The sequence below is a fragment of the Panulirus ornatus genome, chromosome 26 (assembly GCF_036320965.1).
Source record: "Panulirus ornatus isolate Po-2019 chromosome 26, ASM3632096v1, whole genome shotgun sequence".
In the NCBI taxonomy this organism is placed as follows: Eukaryota; Metazoa; Arthropoda; class Malacostraca; order Decapoda; family Palinuridae; genus Panulirus; species Panulirus ornatus.
This window is the reverse complement of record NC_092249.1, coordinates 181,614-198,576: the sequence shown is the minus strand read 5'-3', so window position 1 is coordinate 198,576 and position 16,963 is coordinate 181,614. Positions and strand designations below refer to the sequence as shown.

General features: G+C 41.1%; 1 protein-coding gene across 8 annotated transcripts in view; it reads left to right on the top strand.

Annotated features, from left to right (window-relative positions):
• The window catches only part of Fatp1 (Fatty acid transport protein 1), a 186,391-nt gene that overhangs the window by 85,580 nt on the left and 83,848 nt on the right, over nt 1-16,963 (top strand). For 2 of the 8 annotated variants that reach the window (XM_071677793.1, XM_071677800.1), the window contains one exon: nt 14,654-14,855. The exons of the other annotated variants lie outside the window; for them this stretch is intronic. In XM_071677793.1, the coding sequence (XP_071533894.1) occupies nt 14,654-14,855 (202 nt within the window). The remainder of the gene's footprint in view (nt 1-14,653; nt 14,856-16,963) is intronic. 8 annotated transcript variants of the gene reach the window in all.

The following is a 16,963-nucleotide window of genomic DNA, read 5'->3' as shown; positions in this document are numbered from 1 at the left end:
CCCTCAAAGGCCCATTCCTCTGTTCTTAATGCTACCTCGCTATCGCGGGAAATGGCGAATAGTATGAAAGAAAAAGAAAAGAAGTACCAGTTGCAAGGCAGATATAGTAGGTGCTTGTAAAAGTCCTCCCATGTTTAGGTATTGTTTGATGTAAACATATAAGATGGCTTTTGTTGTATGATTCCCTATGCAATAATCAAAATATAATTTTTTTTTTTTTTTTTTTTTTTTATACTTTGTCGCTGTCTCCCCTGTCTCCCGTGTTTGCGAGGTAGCGCAAGGAAACAGACGAAAGAAATGGCCCAACCCCCCCCATACACATGTACATACACACGTCCACACACACAAATATACATACCTACACAGCTTTCCATGGTTTACCCCGGACGCTTCACATGCCTTGATTCAATCCACTGACAGCACGTCAACCCCTGTATACCACATCGCTCCAATTCACTCTATTCCTTGCCCTCCTTTCACCCTCCTGCATGTTCAGGCCCCGATCACACAAAATCTTTTTCACTCCATCTTTCCACCTCCAATTTGGTCTCCCTCTTCTCCTCGTTCCCTCCACCTCCGACACATATATCCTCTTGGTCAATCTTTCCTCACTCATTCTCTCCATGTGCCCAAACCATTTTAAAACACCCTCTTCTGCTCTCTCAACCACGCTCTTTTTATTTCCACACATCTCTCTTACCCTTACGTTACTTACTCGATCAAACCACCTCACACCACACATTGTCCTCAAACATCTCATTTCCAGCACATCCATCCTCCTGCGCACAACTCTATCCATAGCCCACGCCTCGCAACCATACAACATTGTTGGAACTACTATTCCTTCAAACATACCCATTTTTGCTTTCCGGGATAATGTTCTCGACTTCCACACATTTTTCAAGGCTCCCAAAATTTTCGCCCCCTCCCCCACCCTATGATCCACTTCCGCTTCCATGGTTCCATCCGCTGACAGATCCACTCCCAGATATCTAAAACACTTCACTTCCTCCAGTTTTTCACCATTCAAACTCACCTCCCAATTGACTTGACCCTCAACCCTACTGTACCTAATAACCTTGCTCTTATTCACATTTACTCTTAACTTTCTTCTTCCACACACTTTACCAAACTCCGTCACCAGCTTCTGCAGTTTCTCACATGAATCCGCCACCAGCGCTGTATCATCAGCGAACAACAACTGACTCACTTCCCAAGCTCTCTCATCCCCAACAGACTTCATACTTGCCCCTCTTTCCAAGACTCTTGCATTTACCTCCCTAACAACCCCATCCATAAACAAATTAAACAACCATGGAGACATCACACACCCCTGCCGCAAACCTACATTCACTGAGAACCAATCACTTTCCTCTCTTCCTACACGTACACATGCCTTACATCCTCGATAAAAACTTTTCACTGCTTCTAACAACTTGCCTCCCACACCATATATTCTTAATACCTTCCACAGAGCATCTCTATCAACTCTATCATATGCCTTCTCCAGATCCATAAATGCTACATACAAATCCATTTGCTTTTCTAAGTATTTCTCACATACATTCTTCAAAGCAAACACCTGATCCACACATCCTCTACCACTTCTGAAACCACACTGCTCTTCCCCAATCTGATGCTCTGTACATGCCTTCACCCTCTCAATCAATACCCTCCCATATAATTTACCAGGAATACTCAACAAACTTATACCTCTGTAATTTGAGCACTCACTCTTATCCCCTTTGCCTTTGTACAATGGCACTATGCACGCATTCCGCCAATCCTCAGGCACCTCACCATGAGTCATACATACATTAAATAACCTTACCAACCAGTCAACAATACAGTCACCCCCTTTTTTAATAAATTCCACTGCAATACCATCCAAACCTGCTGCCTTGCCGGCTTTCATCTTCCGCAAAGCTTTTACTACCTCTTCTCTGTTTACCAAATCATTTTCCCTAACCCTCTCACTTTGCACACCACCTCGACCCAAACACCCTATATCTGCCACTCTGTCATCAGACACATTCAACAAACCTTCAAAATACTCATTCCATCTCCTTCTCACATCACCACTACTTGTTATCACCTCCCCATTTACGCCCTTCACTGAAGTTCCCATTTGCTCCCTTGTCTTACGCACCCTATTTACCTCCTTCCAGAACATCTTTTTATTCTCCCTAAAATTTACTGATAGTCTCTCACCCCAACTCTCATTTGCCCTTTTTTTCACCTCTTGCACCTTTCTCTTGACCTCCTGTCTCTTTCTTTTATACTTCTCCCACTCAATTGCATTTTTTCCCTGCAAAAATCGTCCAAATGCCTCTCTCTTCTCTTTCACTAATACTCTTACTTCTTCATCCCACCACTCACTACCCTTTCTAAACAGCCCACCTCCCACTCTTCTCATGCCACAAGCATCTTTTGCGCAATCCATCACTGATTCCCTAAATACATCCCATTCCTCCCCCACTCCCCTTACTTCCATTGTTCTCACCTTTTTCCATTCTGTACACAGTCTCTCCTGATACTTCTTCACACCGGTCTCCTTCCCAAGCTCACTTACTCTCACCACCTTCTTCACCCCAACATTCACTCTTCTTTTCTGAAAACCCATACTAATCTTCACCTTAGCCTCCACAAGATAATGATCAGACATCCCTCCAGTTGCACCTCTCAGCACATTGACATCCAAAAGTCTCTCTTTCGCACGCCTGTCAATTAACACGTAATCCAATAATGCTCTCTGGCCATCTCTCCTACTTACATAAGTATACTTATGTATATCTCGCTTTTTAAACCAGGTATTCCCAATCATCAGTCCTTTTTCAGCACATAAATCTACAAGCTCTTCACCATTTCCATTTACAACACTGAACACCCCATGCATACCAATTATTCCCTCAACTGCCACATTACTCACCTTTGCATTCAAATCACCCATCACTATAACCCGGTCTCGTGCATCAAAACCGCTAACACACTCATTTAGCTGCTCCCAAAACACTTGCCTCTCATGATCTTTCTTCTTCTCATGCCCAGGTGCATATGCACCAATAATCACCCACCTCTCTCCATCAACTTTCAATTTTACCCATATTAATCGAGAATTTACTTTCTTACATTCTATCACATACTCCCACAACTCCTGTTTCAGGAGTATTGCTACTCCTTCCCTTGCTCTTGTCCTCTCACTAACCCCTGACTTCATTATTTGAGCAGAATATACCTGTATACAGACTACAACTTTTATGATAACTGGTAGATTTTATTCAGTAATCATAGAAAATGTCTAATTATGCATTAGGGTACACACAAATTATACAATTTATAGACATATGCACTAAAGTCAATACAGAATGGTATAGAACATAGGTTCTTAACCTTTTCTGAAGCATTCCTCCCTCTGAGGTTTCTAAACTGTTGAATAAATTGTAAAAAGATATGTTTCAGTAAGGACATAGAGATGCACATTAATTAGTATTTTTCTATAACCATTTCTACTTTTGGTTATCAACATATATATATATTTTTTTTCATACTATTCGCCATTTCCCATGTTGGCGAGGTAGTGTTAAGAACAGAGGGCTAGGCCTCTGAGGGAACATCCCCACCCGGCCCCCCTCCATTCCTTCTTTTGGAAAACTAAAAAAAAATGAGAGGGGAGGATTTTCAGCCCCTCGCTCCCTCCCTTTTAGTTGCCTTTAACGACACGGAGGGAATATGTGGGAAGTATTCTTTCTCCCCTATCCCCGGGGATATATATATATATATATATATATATATTATTTATATATATTATATATATTACCACATCGTTCCAATTCACTCTATTCCTTGCACGCCTTTCACCCTCCTGCATGTTCAGGCCCCGATCACTCAAAATCTTTTTCACTCCATCTTTCCACCTCCAATTTGGTTTCCCACTTCTCGTTCCCTCCACCTCTGACACATATATCCTCTTGGTCAATCTTTCCTCACTCATTCTCTCCATGTGACCAAACCATTTCAAAACACCCTCTTCTGCTCTCCCAACCACACTCTTTTTTATTACCACACATCTCTCTTACCCTATTATTACTTACTTGATCAAACCACCTCACACCACATATTGTCCTCAAACATCTCATTTCCAGCACATCCATCCTCATCCGCTCAACTCTATCCATAGCCCATGCCTCGCAACCTTATAATATTGTTGGAACCACCAGTCCTTCAAACATACCCATTTTTGCTTTCCGAGATAATGTTCTCGACTTCCACACATTCTTCAACGCTCCCAGAACTTTCGTCCCCTCCCCCACCCTATGATTCACTTCCGCTTCCATGGATCCATCCGCTGCCAAATCCACTCCCAGATATCTAAAACACGTCACTTCCTTCAGTTTTTCTCCATTCAAACTTACCTCCCAATTGACTTGTCCCTCAACCATACTGTACTTAATAACCTTGCTCTTATTCACATTTACTCTCAGCTTTCTTCTTTCACACACTTTACCAAACTCAGTCACCTGCTTCTGCAGTTTCTCACATGAATCAGCCACCAGTGTTGTATCATCAGCGAACAACAACTGACTCACTTCCCAAGCTCTCTCATCCACAACACACTGCATATATATATATTTTTTTTTTTTTTTTTTTTTTTTGCTTTGTCGCTGTCTCCCGCGTTTGCGAGGTAGTGCAAGGAAACAGACGAAAGAAATGGCCCAACCCACCCCCATACACATGTATATACATACGTCCACACACGCAAATATACATACCTACACAGATTTCCATGGTTTACCCCAGACGCTTCACATGCCTTGATTCAATCCACTGACAGCACGTCAACCCCGGTATACCACATCGCTCCAATTCACTCTATTTTTTTTTTTTTTTTTTTGCCACTGTCTCCAGCGTTTGCGAGGTAGCGCAAGGAAACAGACGAAAGAAATGGCCCAACCCACCCCCATACACATGTATATACATACGTCCACACAAGCAAATATACATACCTACACAGCTTTCCATGGTTTACCCCAGACGCTTCACATGCCTTGATTCAATCCACTGACAGCACGTCAACCCCGGTATACCACATCGCTCCAATTCACTCTATTCCTTGCCCTCCTTTCACCCTCCTGCATGTTCAGGCCCCGATCACACAAAATCTTTTTCACTCCATCTTTCCACCTCCAATTTGGTCTCCCTCTTCTCCTTGTTCCCTCCACCTCCGACACATATATCCTCTTGGTCAATCTTTCCTCACTCATTCTCTCCATGTGCCCAAACCATTTCAAAACACCCTCTTCTGCTCTCTCAACCACGCTCTTTTTATTTCCACACATCTCTCTTACCCTTACGTTACTTACTCGATCAAACCACCTCACACCACACATTGTCCTCAAACATCTCATTTCCAGCACATCCATCCTCCTGCGCACAACTCTATCCATAGCCCACGCCTCGCAACCATACAACATTGTTGGAACCACTATTCCTTCAAACATACTCATTTTTGCTTTCCGAGATAATGTTCTCGACTTCCACACATTCTTCAAAGCTCCCAGAATTTTCGCCCCCTCCCCCATCCTATGATCCACTTCCGCTTCCATGGTTCCATCCGCTGCTAGATCCACTCCCAGATATCTAAAACACTTTACTTCCTCCAGTTTTTCTCCATTCAAACTCACCTCCCAATTGACTTGACCCTCAACCCTACTGTACCTAATAACCTTGCTCTTATTCACATTTACTCTTAACTTTCTTCTTTCACACACTTTACCAAACTCAGTCACCAGCTTCTGCAGTTTCTCACATGAATCAGCCACCAGCGCTGTATCTTCAGTGAACAACAACTGACTCGCTTCCCAAGCTCTCTCATCCCCAACAGACTTCATACTTGCCCCTCTTTCCAAACCTCTTGCATTCACCTCCCTAACAACCCCATCCATAAACAAATTAAACAACCATGGAGACATCACACACCCCTGCCGCAAACCTACATTCACTGAGAACCAATCACTTTCCTCTCTTCCTACACGTACACATGCCTTACATCCTCGATAAAAACTTTTCACTGCTTCTAACAACTTGCCTCCCACACCATATATTCTTAGTACCTTCCACAGAGCATCTCTATCAACTCTATCATATGCCTTCTCCAGATCCATAAATGCTACATACAAATCCATTTGCTTTTCTAAGTATTTCTCACATACATTCTTCAAAGCAAACACCTGATCCACACATCCTCTACCACTTCTGAAACCACACTGCTCTTCCCCAATCTGATGCTCTGTACATGCCTTCACCCTCTCAATCAATACCCTCCCATATAATTTACCAGGAATACTCAACAAACTTATACCTCTGTAATTTGAGCACTCACTCTTATCCCCTTTGCCTTTGTACAATGGCACTATGCACGCATTCCGCCAGTCCTCAGGCACCTCACCATGAGTCATACATATATTAAATAACCTTACCAACCAGTCAACAATACAGTCACCCCCTTTTTTAATAAATTCCACTGCAATACCATCCAAACCTGCTGCCTTGCCGGCTTTCATCTTCCGCAAAGCTTTTACTACCTCTTCTCTGCTTACCAAATCATTTTCCCTAACCCTCTCACTTTGCACACCACCTCGACCAAAACACCCTATATCTGCCACTCTATCATCAAACACATTCAACAAACCTTCAAAATACTCACTCCATCTCCTTCTCACATCACCACTACTTGTTATCATCTCCCCATTTGCGCCCTTCACTGAAGTTCCCATTTGCTCCCTTGTCTTACGCACTTTATTTACCTCCTTCCAGAACATCTTTTTATTCTCCCTAAAATTTAATGATGCTCTCTCACCCCAACTCTCATTTGCCCTTTTTTTCACCTCTTGCACCTTTCTCTTGACCTCCTGTCAATATATATATTGATTAGAAAGGGTAGTGAGTGGTGGGATGAAGAAGTAAGATTGTTAGTGAAAGAGAAGAGAGAGGCATTTGGACGATTTTTGCAGGGAAAAAATGCAAATGAGTGGGAGATTTATAAAAGAAAGAGACAAGAGGTCAAGAGAAAGGTGCAAGAGGTGAAAAAGAAGGCAAATGAGAGTTGGGGTGAGAGAGTATCATTAAATTTTAGGGAGAATAAAAGGATTTTCTGGAAGGAGGTAAATAAAGTGCGTAAGACAGGGGAGCAAATGGGAACTTCAGTGAAGGGGGCTAATGGGGAGGTGATAACAAGTAGTGGTGATGTGAGAAGGAGATGGAGTGAGTATTTTGAAGGTTTGTTGAATGTGTTTGATGATAGAGTGGCAGATATAGGGTGTTTTGGTCGAGGTGGTGTGCAAAGTGAGAGGGTTAAGGAAAATGATTTGGTAAATAGAGAAGAGGTAGTAAAAGCTTTGCGGAAGATGAAAGCCGGCAAGGCAGCAGGTTTGGATGGTATTGCAGTGGAATTTATTAAAAGAGGGGGTGACTGTTGTTGACTGGTTGGTAAGGTTATTTAATATATGTATGATTCATGGTGAGGTTCCTGAGGATTGGCGGAATGCGTGCATAGTGCCATTGTACAAAGGCAAAGGGGATAAGAGTGAGTGCTCAAATTACAGAGGTATAAGTTTGTTGAGTATTCTGGGTAAATTATATGGGAGGGTATTGATTGAGAGGGTGAAGGCATGTACAGAGCATCAGATTAGGGAAGACCAGTGTGGTTTCAGAAGTGGTAGAGGATGTGTGGATCAGGTGTTTGCTCTGAAGAATGTACGTGAGAAATACTTAGAAAAGCAAATGGATTTGTATGTAGCATTTATGGATTTAGAGAAGGCATATGATAGAGTTAATAGAGATGCTCTGTGGAAGGTATTAAGAATATATGGTGTGGGAGGAAAGTTGTTAGAAGCAGTGAAAAGTTTTTACTAAGGATGTAAGGCATGTGTACATGTAGGAAGAGAGGAAAGTGATTAGTTCTCAGTGAATGTAGGTTTGCGGCAGGGGTGTGTGATGTCTCCATGGTTGTTTAATTTGTTTATGGATTGGGTTGTTAGGGAGGTGAATGCAAGAGTTTTGGAAAGAGGGGCAAGTATGAAGTCTGTTGGGGATGAGAGAGCTTGGGAAGTGAGTCAGTTGTTGTTTGCGGATGATATAGCGCTGGTGGCTGATTCATGTGAGAAACTGCAGAAGCTGGTGACTGAGTTTGGTAAAGTGTGTGAAAGAAGAAAGTTAAGAGTAAATGTAAATAAGAGCAAGGTTATTAGGTACAGTAGGGTTGAGGGACAAGTCAATTGGGAGGTAAGTTTGAATGGAGAAAAACTGGAGGAAGTAAAGTGTTTTAGATATCTGGGAGTACATCTGGCAGTGGATGGAACCATGGAAGCGGAAATGAATCATAGGGTGGGGGAGGGGGTGAAAATCCTGGGAGCCATGAAGAATGTGTGGAAGTCGAGAACATTATCTCGGAAAGCAAAAATGGTTATGTTTGAAGGAATGGTGGTTCCAACAATGTTTTATGGTTGCGAGGTGTGGGCTATGGATAGAGTTGTGCGCAGGAGGGTGGATGTGCTGGAAATGAGATGTTTGAGGACAATGTGTGGTGTGAGGTGGTTTGATTGAGTAAGTAATGTAAGGGTAAGAGAGATGTGTGGAAATAAAAAGAGGCGTGGTTGAGAGAGCAGAAGAGAGTGTTTTGAAATGGTTTGGGCACATGGAGAGAATGAGTGAGGAAAGATTGACCAAGAGGATATATGTGTCGGAGGTGGAGGGAACGAGGAGAAGTGGGAGACCAAATTGGAGGTGGAAAGATGGAGTGAAAAAGATTTTGAGTGATCGGGGCCTGAACATGCCGGAGGGTGAAAGGCGGGCAAGGAATAGAGTGAATTGAATCGATGTGGTATACCGGGGTTGACGTGCTGTCAGTGGAGTGAATCAGGGCACGTGAAGCGTCTGGGGTAAACCATGGAAAGCTGTGTAGGTATGTATATTTGCATGTGTGGACGTGTATGTATATACATGTGTATAGGGGTGGGTTGTGCCATTTCTTTCGTCTGTTTCCTTGCGCTACCTCGCAAACGTGGGAGACCGACAAAAATTTTTTTTTTTTTTTTTTTTTTTTTTTTTTTTTTTTTTTTGCTGGATGTGCTGGAAATGAGATGTTTGAGGACAATGTGTGGTGTGAGGTGGTTTGATGGAGTAAGTAACGTAAGGGTAAGAGAGATGTGTGGAAATAAAAAGAGCGTGGTTGAGAGGGCAGAAGAGGGTGTTTTGAAATGGTTTGGGCACATGGAGAGAATGAGTGAGGAAAGATTGACCAAGAGGATATATGTGTCGGAGGTGGAGGGAACGAGGAGAAGTGGGAGACCAAATTGGAGGTGGAAAGATGGAGTGAAAAAGATTTTGTGTGATCGGGGCCTGAACATGCAGGAGGGTGAAAGGAGGGCAAGGAATAGAGTGAATTGGAACGATGTGGTATACCGGGGTTGACGTGCTGTCAGTGGATTGAAGCAAGGCATGTGAAGCGTCTGGGGTAAACCATGGAAAGCTGTGTAGGTATGTATATTTTTGTGTGTGGACGTATGTATATACATGTGTATGGGGGGGGGGTTGGGCCATTTCTTTCGTCTGTTTCCTTGCGCTACCTCGCAAACGCGGGAGACAGCGACAAAGTATAATAATAATAATAATAATATATATATATGTATATATATATATATATATATATATATATATATATATATATATATGTATATGTATATGTATATATATATGTATATATATATATATATATATATATATATATATATATATATATATATATATATATATATATATATATATATATAGAGTTGATAGAGATGCTCTGTGGAAGGTATTAAGAATATATGGTGTGGGAGGCAAGTTGTTAGAAGCAGTGAAAAGTTTTTATCGAGGATGTAAGGCATGTGTACGTGTAGGAAGAGAGGAAAGTGATTGGTTCTCAGTGAATGTAGGTTTGCGGCAGGGGTGTGTGATGTCTCCATGGTTGTTTAATTTGTTTATGGATGGGGTTGTTAGGGAGGTAAATGCAAGAGTCTTGGAAAGAGGGGCAAGTATGAAGTCTGTTGGGGATGAGAGAGCTTGGGAAGTGAGTCAGTTGTTGTTCGCTGATGATACAGCGCTGGTGGCGGATTCATGTGAGAAACTGCAGAAGCTGGTGACTGAGTTTGGTAAAGTGTGTGGAAGAAGAAAGTTAAGAGTAAATGTGAATAAGAGCAAGGTTATTAGGTACAGTAGGGTTGAGGGTCAAGTCAATTGGGAGGTGAGTTTGAATGGTGAAAAACTGGAGGAAGTGAAGTGTTTTAGATATCTGGGAGTGGATTTGTCAGCGGATGGAACCATGGAAGCGGAAGTGGATCATAGGGTGGGGGAGGGGGCGAAAATTTTGGGAGCCTTGAAAAATGTGTGGAAGTCAAGAACATTGTCCCGGAAAGCAAAAATGGGTATGTTTGAAGGAATAGTAGTTCCAACAATGTTGTATGGTTGCGAGGCGTGGGCTATGGATAGAGTTGTGCGCAGGAGGATGGATGTGCTGGAAATGAGATGTTTGAGGACAATGTGTGGTGTGAGGTGGTTTGATCGAGTAAGTAACGTAAGGGTAAGAGAGATGTGTGGAAATAAAAAGAGTGTGGTTGAGAGAGCAGAAGAGGATGTTTTGAAATGGTTTGGGCACATGGAGAGAATGAGTGAGGAAAGATTGACCAAGAGGATATATGTGTCGGAGATGGAGGGAACGAGGAGAAGAGGGAGACCAAATTGGAGGTGGAAAGATGGAGTGAAAAGGATTTTGTGTGATCGGGGCCTAAACATGCAGGAGGGTGAAAGGAGGGCAAGGAATAGAGTGAATTGGAGCGATGTGGTATACAGGGGTTGACGTGCTGTCAGTGGATTGAATCAAGGCATGTGAAGCGTCCGGGGTAAACCATGGAAAGCTGTGTAGGTATGTATATTTCCGTGTGTGGACGTGTGTATGTACATGTGTATGGGGGGGGTTGGGCCATTTCTTTCGTCTGTTTCCTTGCGCTACCTCGCAAATGCGGGAGACAGCGACAAAGTATAAAAAAAAAAAAAAAAATAAATATATATATCCCTGGGGATAGGGGAGAAAGAATACTTCCCACGTATTCCCTGCGTGTCGTAGAAGGCGACTAAAAGGGGAGGGAGCGGGTGGCTGGAAATCCTCCCCTCTCGTTTTTTTTAATTTTCCAAAAGAAGGAACAGAGAAGGGGGCCAGGTGAGGATTTTCCCTCTAAGGCCCAGTCCTCTGTTCTTAATGCTACCTCGCAAATGCGGGAAATGGCGAATCGTATGAGAAAAAAAAAAAAAAAATATATATATATATATATATATATATATATATATATATTTTTTTTATACTAATCGCCATTTCCCGCATTAGCGAGGTAGCGTTACGAACAGAGGATGAGGACTGGGCCTTTGAGGGAATATCCTCACCTGGCCCCTTTCTCTGTTTCTTCTTTTGGAGAAAAAAGAAAAAAAAAAAATGAGGGGAGGATTTCCAGCCTCCCGCTCCCTTCCCTTTTAGTCGCCTTCTACGACACGCAGGGAATACGTGGGAAGTATTCTTTCTCCCCTATCCCCAGGGATAATATATATATATATATATATATTCCCTGGGGATAGGGGAGAAAGAATACTTCTCACGTATTCCCTGCGTGTCGTAGAAGGCGACTAAAAGGGAAGGGAGTTGGGGGCTGGAAATCCTCCCCTCTCGTTTTTTTTTTTTCCAAAAGAAGGAACAGAGAAGAGGTCCAGGTGAGGATATTCCCTCAAAGGCCCAGTCCTCTGTTCTTAACGCTACCTCGCTATCGCGGGAATTAGCGAATAGTATGAAAAAAAAAAATATATATATCTATGTATATGTATATATATATATATATATATATATATATATATATATATATATATATATGTTTGCTTTAAAGAATGAATGTGAGAAATACTTAGGACAACAAACGGATTTTTTTTTTTTTTTTTTTTTTTTTTTTTTTTTTTTTTTTTTTTTTTTTAATACTTTGTCGCTGTATGTAGCATTTATGGATCTGGAGAAGGCACATGATAGGCTTTATAGAGATGCTTTGTGGAAGGTTTTAAGAGTATATGGCTTGGGAGGTAAGTTGCTAGAAGCAATGAAAAGTTTTTACCAAGGATGTAGGGCATGTGTACAAATAGGAAAAGATGAGAGTGATTGGTTCCCAGTGAATGTTTTGGTTTGCGGCAGGGGTGTTTGATGTCCCCATGATTGTTTAGTTTGTTTATGGATGGGGTGGTAAGGGAGGCAAATGCAAGAGTCTTGGAGAGAGGGGAGAGTATGCAGTCTGTTGTGGATGAGAGGGCCTGGGAAGTGAGTCAGTTGTTGTTTGCTGATACAGCTCTGGTGGCTGATTTGGGTGATAAAGTGCAGAGGTTGGTGACCAAGTTTGGAAAAGTGTGAAAAGTGAACATTGAGAGTAAATATGAATAAGAGCAAGGTTATTATGTTCAGTAGGGTTGAGGGACAAGTTGATCAGGATGTAGATTTGAATGGAGAAAAAGTGGAGGAAGTGAAGTGTTTTAGATATCTGGGAGTGGACTTTGCAGTGGATGGAACCGTAGAAGCGGAAGTGAGTCATAGGGTGGGGGAGGTGGGTGAAGCTTCTGGGAGCGTTGAAGAATGTGTGGAAGGAGGGATTGTTATCTCAGAGAGCAAAAATGGGTGTTTCTGAAGGAATAGTTTTCCAACAATGTTATATGGTTGCGAGGCATGGGCTATAGATAGGGATTGTATTGAGGAGGTTGGATATGTTGGAAATGAAATATTTGAGGACAATACGTGATGTGAGGTGGTTTGATTAAGTAATGTAAGGGTTAGATAGATTTGTAGAAATAAGTGTGGTTGAGTGATCAGAGGAGTGTGTTGAAGTCGTTTGGACATATGGAGTAAATGATTGAGGAAAGATTGACAAAGGATATATGTGTCAGAGGTGGAGGGAAGAAGGAGAAATAGGAGACCAAATTGGAGGTGGAAGAATGGAGTGAAGAATATTTTGAGCGATCAAGGCCTGAACCTACAGGAAGATGAGAGGTGTGCAAGGAATAGAGAGTGAATTGGAACAAAGTATATATACTTGGGTTGATGTTCTGTCTGTGGATTGAACCAGGGCATGTGAAGCATTTAGGGTAAACTATGGAAAGGTCTTTGGGAGCTGTGGTTTCGGTGCATTACACGTGACAGCTAGAGAATGAGTGTGAACAAATGTGGTCTTTTTTTTGTCTGTTTTCCTGGCATCTCTATTAACCCTATCATATGCCTTCTCCTTATCCATAAATGTCACATACAAATCCATCTGTGTTTCTGAGTATTTGTCTCACACATTTTTCAGTGCAAATACTTAATTCACACATCCTCTGCTACTTTGAAAACTGCTTCTTCCTAATCTGGTGCTCTTTACATGTCATCACCCTCTTAATCAATACCCTCCCATACAGTTTTTCAGATATACTGAGCAGACTTATGCTTGTGTAGTTTGAACACTCAATTTTATCCCCTTTACTTTTGCACAATGGCACTATACATGCATTTAACCAATCCTCAGGCACTTCACTGTGATCCATATGTACATTGAATATCATTACCAGCCAATCAACAACACATCCCCCCTTTCTTATTAGATTCAACTGCAGTACCATCCACTCCTGCCATCTGGCTGGATTTCATCTTCTGCAAGGCTATCATCACCTCTTTTCCCTTCATCAAACCACCCCCCATGACCCTCGCTTTTCACACACCACCCCAACCAAAACACCCTACATGTGCTACTCTTGTCATCAAACACATTCAACAATCCTTTAAAATGCTCACTTTATCTCCTCACTCCATCACTGCCTGTTATCAATATGCCTTTTCCTCCCTTTACCAATGTCTTCATTTATTCCTATGTCTTTCGCACATTATTTACCTCCTTCCAAAACATCTTTTTATTTCTCCCTAAAGTTTGGATGCCACTGCAAGCCTTAATGGCTGTGTATACATCAGATCTGCTGTGAACACGATAAAGTTACCTGGAGTATGGTGCCACAGCCACAGTGAACAGAAAAATGATTACTGGGGCATTTTTGCCCATGTAGGGAATGGGTTAAAGTTTGAGAATGACCCATTTTGATTGTAATGGTTTCCTGTAATCTGAGATACTTATTTGTTAGATGATGATTGTCTGTGATATATCTTTTTGAGAGAGGCTTTTCATTTCTTTTTCTGAAATCACAAATTTTTTGTATCCCCATTTTATATGTTTTATTTAGGTTTATTTTGTACAGATAGTGATCATGATTAAGTGAAGTTAGTCAGTATGTCCTCTGAATTTCTTTCACTTCAGTTTTTTGTGTCAACTTTCAGGTTCCATATGAAATGTTGCTCAATATACTGGATATATACATTATTCAGATTCCTTTGAGGTTTCTTAATTTTTGATGTACTGATTTTTCTGTTTATACAGGTTGGTTTTTATTTTTTCTGTACTATTTGCTTTTAAGTATTTTTGCATAATTTTATGCAATTCATCTACCGGATACTCTTCTTCTCTTTTTTAATGTATCTTTTAAAAGAATATTTGTAATCATTCTTGGAACCCAGGGGACTGTTGGCAATGATGGCTGGCAGTTGCATGATCAGCCTGAAGACCAGTGATGTGGTCTACTCGCCTCTTCCACTTTATCATTTGGCTGCAGGGCTTTTAGGGTGTGGTCAAGCCATCATATCTGGTATTCCTGTGGTCCTCAAACACAGATTTTCTGTCTCTGGTTATTGGAAAGATTGTACTAAGTATGGTTGCACGGTAAGGAGGACTGAGTTGCTCTGAAGAGGGTTAAGATAGATCATTGATTGTTGTGTTATGTAAATATGTCAGTCCATAGTAAAAGAAAAATCATGTTGGATGCATCTTTAGTTATGGTTGTACTTGTACTTGTGTCTATCTGTACCAAAAGAAAAGTTAAGTTGGATGTATCTCTATGATTGCACTTGTTCCTGTTCAAATATTTAACAGGTTCTTTATCTTTGTTTAATGTCATTATCTTCAGTGCTTGTATTGGAAATATGGATAGATCATGAATTGTGCATTATGAATTGTTTGAAACTGATTGGCAGAGTATTTTAGTGATGCTGATGAATATCCTGTATTTTGATGTTGGGCTTAATATGTTAGGGAAGTATTATATGATGCTTGTGCATGTATTTTCTTGGAACTATATATGGTCAGCAGTCGCTTGTTTTAACTTTAGAATTAGATTCCACATATATGTGAATAGTCAGATGGTAATACGACTTTCAGAGCATTTTTCAATCAGGTATCCAGATCCTGTGTATCCATTTTTAGATTGTATTTTAGGGGCAAAATGGTAAAAGTCAATGTGTTTTCCACACACTTCATGCAGACAGGAGGTAAGTAGGAGGATGTTTTGTGGTGGTCAACCATAGTCAGCTGGTAAAAATCCTGTGGGCACTAATTTCATAAGAATAATGTAACCCACATACGTTTAAGCAAGAAAACTGTAGAATTTAACTTTCAAGGTCCTCAGTGGTAGTAGTGTCACTCTATCAGTTATCCAACTATTAAACCAATGTGTTTCTTGATATGAATATGTGTACTTGTACTTTTAGGAGGATGAGAGGCATGTATTGGAAAGAATGAGTTGGATTGATTAGATATAGAGGGATGACATGTCAAGTGGATGAGCCAAAGCACCTGAAGTGATCATGGACCCATGGAACAGCCTGTGGGGCTTGGTTGTGGTTTGTGGGCTTTGGTATTGTAATTTCGAATTTGTACTGTATGGGTAAGGAGTTGTATACTTGTGAGGTGTCATCTGTTGAACATGCTTTATCATAAAGATTTTTCAATCTATGTATGCTGTTTGCAGGAACCATGTCCTGAATCATTCTGTTCCATTCATCCACCACTATATTATGAATGTACTTTTTACATTTTTTATGCAAGTTTTTTGTTTTCATGTTATGTCTTCAGATTTCTCTTTCCCCACATCTCTTGAAGGACTGTTTATCATCCAGATCATTGGTGTGCATTAAAAAGTTAGAGGCTGTGATCATTTCACCCCTCACTCTTTTCTCTTCCATGGTGAATGATTTAAAGCCTTGAACCATTCCCAGTAAATCAGCTTTCTTAGTTTTGGTAACATCTTTGTTGCCCTCCTCTGAACCTTCTGTATTATCTTTGTGTGCTTCTTTCATTATGATAACCAAACATAAAAAGCATATCCCAGGATGTGTGAAACATGTTAAATACTTCGTTATCTATGTACTTGAAAGCTGTTTTGATAGTTGCCAGAAGACAATGCGTCTCCATAAGCATTCTCTTGATATGGGACACGGGTGACTGGTTAGAGATGTCATTTCCCAAGTCTTTATGCATTGAATCCTGGAGTTTGATTCCTTCTAGATTATAATCATATTGAAGCCTTCTATCACTCTGTCCTATCCTCGTTACTTTACATTTGCTTTGTTTGAATCTTATCAACTTTGTATCGGTCCAATTTTGGAGTCTGGTCTGGTTAGGTCCCCTTGTAAGTTGATGCAATCCTCATCTTTTTTCACTTCCCTTATGACCTGTGCATCATCTACAAATATACTGAGGTAGGTGTCCATATCTTCAGACAAGTCATTTACAAGGATCAAAAAGAGTAATGTCCCAGAACAGAACCCTGTGGCACTGTGCTGCTCAGCTCAACCCATTTAGATAAAGCTCTTTTTACATCTGTCCATCATTCCCTTCCTCTAAGATGTTCTTCCATCCTTTGAAAGTGTTTTCCTTTTATTCCTGCCTGTTGATCTCATTTCTTAATGGCCTTCCATAAAGTCCCTTGTCAAATGTTTTATGGCAGTCCAATTACAAACAATCCACCCAGCCTTGTCCTTTGTCCAAGACAC